A 3385-nucleotide genomic window follows, 5' to 3' on the forward strand; every position below is an offset into this window, starting at 1 on the left:
CATGACAGAGGTAGTAGTATTTATAAGAAAGAACAATGTAATAACATCACTGCAGTTATTAGAAATAGCAGCTCCAAAGTCCAAATGGTGTGTAGTTTTGTTTAATATGATACAAAAGGCTGCACTCGTGAAATAAAAGTTTGGCTTTCTGCATGCTTCCAATGCATCCTATATCTACAGTACAATGGCCACACACTCTCTCTCTCTCTCTCTCTCTCTCTAAATGGCCAATGCATCTGCTTTTAATATATTAATTTTTACGTATGCACACTTCTCATTGACATCTGTGTCTCTTATCAGAGTTCCCCTACACCCATCCAGATCTCACTCAGACCGGCTCATCTTTCTGGTCAAAGGATAGTAAAAGGAGATCCTACCGCTTGCCCCAACATTTCCTAAAGATATCACAAAAGCAGCAGTCTGCTCTGCCTCTCGGTCTTTCCACAGAAGGTCGATGTTCTTCCTTCCGCCCTTCTGCTGAAGAGGAGTTGTTATACGGCAAGAAAATGGTTCCCTTTACAACAGTTCTTGAGAAGATCCAATTGACTTCCTCGATTGGTATTGGGTTGTGATCGGTGGAAGGTGGTGGTGGTGTAGGATTCAACTCTCAGGTCAGTATATATTCTGATGAAAATAGCACCAAAACCTGCTGCTTTGGGTTCTCAAGCTTCTTCTAGGTTTGAGTTGCTTCTCATGTGCCTCTTATATGTAGATGGAACCAAATCATTCTTTCTTGGTTCTTTGGATAATTCCACACAAGAAGAGGTTCTAAACTTTCCAAAGAGGAGAAGGGAAGAAAAGAAGCTGGCAAACAAGTGGTGGGAGAGAGCAGATGCGGCGGCAATGGCCGGAATGGAGCCCGGCGGCGGCAGCGGAGGCTCTTCTCGCTACCTCCATCACCTTCTCGGCCCACCGCAACAGCCTGCTGCGCCATCGACCCACATCCCACCCGAGGAATCCAAGCCTTCCTCGGAAGAAAGCCCAAATCTTTCGGCGGACCTGGGTGAAGGCGACGGCGATCAACCCTCCACCTCCGCCGCGGTGGGAGGCCCCGTCCGACGCCCCCGCGGCCGGCCCCCGGGCTCCAAAAACAAGCCAAAGCCGCCTATTATCGTCACGCGCGACAGCCCCAACTCCCTCCACTCCCACGTGCTCGAGGTGGTCGGCGGCTCCGACGTAGTCGAGTGCGTCACTGACTACGCCCGGCGGCGCGGCCGTGGTGTCTCCGTCCTCAGCGGCTCCGGCGCTGTCGTCAACGTCGCAATCCGCCAGCCCGGGGCGCTGCCGCCGGGAAGCGTGGTTGCGACTCTCAGGGGTAGGTTCGAGATCCTCTCGCTGACGGGGACCGTCCTCCCGCCGCCAGCGCCACCTGGCGCCGGGGGCTTGACCATATTTCTCTCTGGAGGGCAAGGGCAGGTAATCGGGGGCAGTGTCGTTGGCCCTCTGGTGGCGGCGGGCCCGGTGGTGCTGATGGCGGCATCGTTTGCAAATGCCATGTACGAGCGGTTGCCGTTAGAAATCGAGGAGGAAGTGGCAGCGGCGGTCGAGGGGCAGCAACCAGTGGTTTCGCAGTCGTCAGGTGTTACCGGCAGTGGCGGTGAAGGAGGTGGCGGTGGAGTCGGTGCCGGCGGCGTTCCTTTCTACACTTTGGGTGGGGGAAACATGGGGAATTATCAGCTTCCGGGTGATCCATATGGGTGGGGTGGTGGTGTTCGTCCACCGTTTTGATTCCACAAGGAGTCTACTACTACTGCTAATTGATGTCCGTTATATACACACTACCATCAAAGAAGAAGAAGAAGAAGATTAAATGGGGTTCATACTTTTTCTTTCCGATCATTTTGGGTGTGGATTTGAAGATGGTTTCTTTGAACCACTTTTCTTATTCCGTTGGTGATGATCGTGTCATCGGAGGCATGTTCTTATATGGAACAAAGGAAAGAGTTGGGAGAGAGAGGAGCAGAAGGGACTGCTTGAAGAATGCTTCCCGAACTAAGTAGCTTCAGTTTGCATGTAATAACACAAGTGAGTACCGGCAGTCATTTACATTTTTTTTGTTTTCTTTCTGTCATTTGATGTCATTCTCTGTGTTGTGGACATTGTTCTTCTGTTGCATGCTCGTAGGGTCTCCCTGTTGTACCACAGCCATGCTCCTCCTATTTAGACAGTTCCTATGTAGACCATTCAAACCATTCTTAACTGATATCATCCGCAGGACGTTTGGTGCTTTCATTTCTTTTGGTTTGTGTTCCAACGTTTGGATGTGGGTTAGTGAGTGAGGTTTGTGCATGCAAGCTTGCTTTTGGCCACAGCCACCTGCAGAAAGCCTAGTCTTGATGGGGATGGGTGTGGTCTGTCAAATTAGGAGGCAGTGTTAAATCCGAGAAGGGGTGTACAAGTTCTGTTGCCATTTATAGGGCATGGAAGGCGAACTGAGCATAAGATGTTCAACAGCATGCTGCGAGATTCTCATGTCTGCTTTCATCTTTTTCCAAGTACAATTCTAGAAAGAAGGTTTCTACCCCCGTCATAAAAGTAAGCCCCACTTTCCCACCTACTTTAAAAGCATGATATTTGTGGCTTCCAAATGTTATCTTCTTTGAATCTTATTTACTCCCTCTCTCTCTCTCTCTCTCTCTCTCTCTCTCATTTAGGTGGGTGTTAAAGCTGAGGAGCTCCAGCTTTAATGGTGATACAAAAGAGTACAACTAAAACCCATTCTCACTAATAAATTTTTGCTATCTATCTTCTAAAAACTTGAAAACTGAACTAAGGTTTTATATACAGCATGTACGCGAATTTGCAAGTCACATTGAGTCATCCTCAGTTTCATGGAGACTTAATTAAATCTCTCCATCATAACAAAGTTTGATGTTGTTGTCATAATAGATTTACAAGTCACAATCTCACATCATATGCCCATTTATTAACGTTTCGAGGTTACCCAATTACATCATTGCTATTTGTTGCTCCTAAACAAAGAGATGCTTTTAACGGTATGTCTTGAACTGTGCTATATCCATAATAACCCGACTTGTTGGGTTCCTCCACATTATATACCCACTTTTTTAGTACCTTCAACCGACCTGTGGATGTGAATCATCAATATGTTCGATCTCTATACTGTTGGGCTGACAACCCATATGTTCAGTCTTAGGTTTTATTAGCCCACAACCCATCCTCTTTGATCTAACTCTAAATTAAAAGTTATGGGGTGCGGGGGTTACGTTTTTTAAGACAAAAAAAGGGCAACAATGAGGTAGAAAACTGCAACAACAAGGGGAGATCTTTGCAGCAGCATCTTGATTCAAAAAAGACAAGAAAAAGGTAGAAAACAAGAGAAAGAAAAGAAAGAAAATAATGACAATGCAAAGAGGCTATTCAC

At 47.1% G+C, this 3385-nt stretch overlaps 1 protein-coding gene across 1 annotated transcript; it reads left to right on the forward strand.

The window, feature by feature from the left end:
* Positions 1–304: 304 nt before the first annotated feature.
* On the forward strand, positions 305–2232 carry LOC135599139 (AT-hook motif nuclear-localized protein 25-like). Its single transcript, XM_065093901.1, has 2 exons — positions 305–611; positions 713–2232. Exon 2 carries the CDS (start codon positions 844–846, stop codon positions 1726–1728), a length of 885 nt encoding a protein of 294 aa, XP_064949973.1. The 5' UTR covers positions 305–611; positions 713–843; the 3' UTR covers positions 1729–2232.
* Positions 2233–3385: the final 1153 nt, after the last annotated feature.

This window comes from Musa acuminata, chromosome BXJ2-1, assembly GCF_036884655.1.
Source record: "Musa acuminata AAA Group cultivar baxijiao chromosome BXJ2-1, Cavendish_Baxijiao_AAA, whole genome shotgun sequence".
Classification (NCBI taxonomy): Eukaryota; Viridiplantae; Streptophyta; class Magnoliopsida; order Zingiberales; family Musaceae; genus Musa; species Musa acuminata.

Bases quoted from the DNA above. Each gene is read 5' to 3' on its own strand.
- LOC135599139 (XM_065093901.1), top strand. From the start codon at position 844: ATGGCCGGAATGGAGCCCGGCGGCGGCAGCGGAGGCTCTTCTCGCTAC.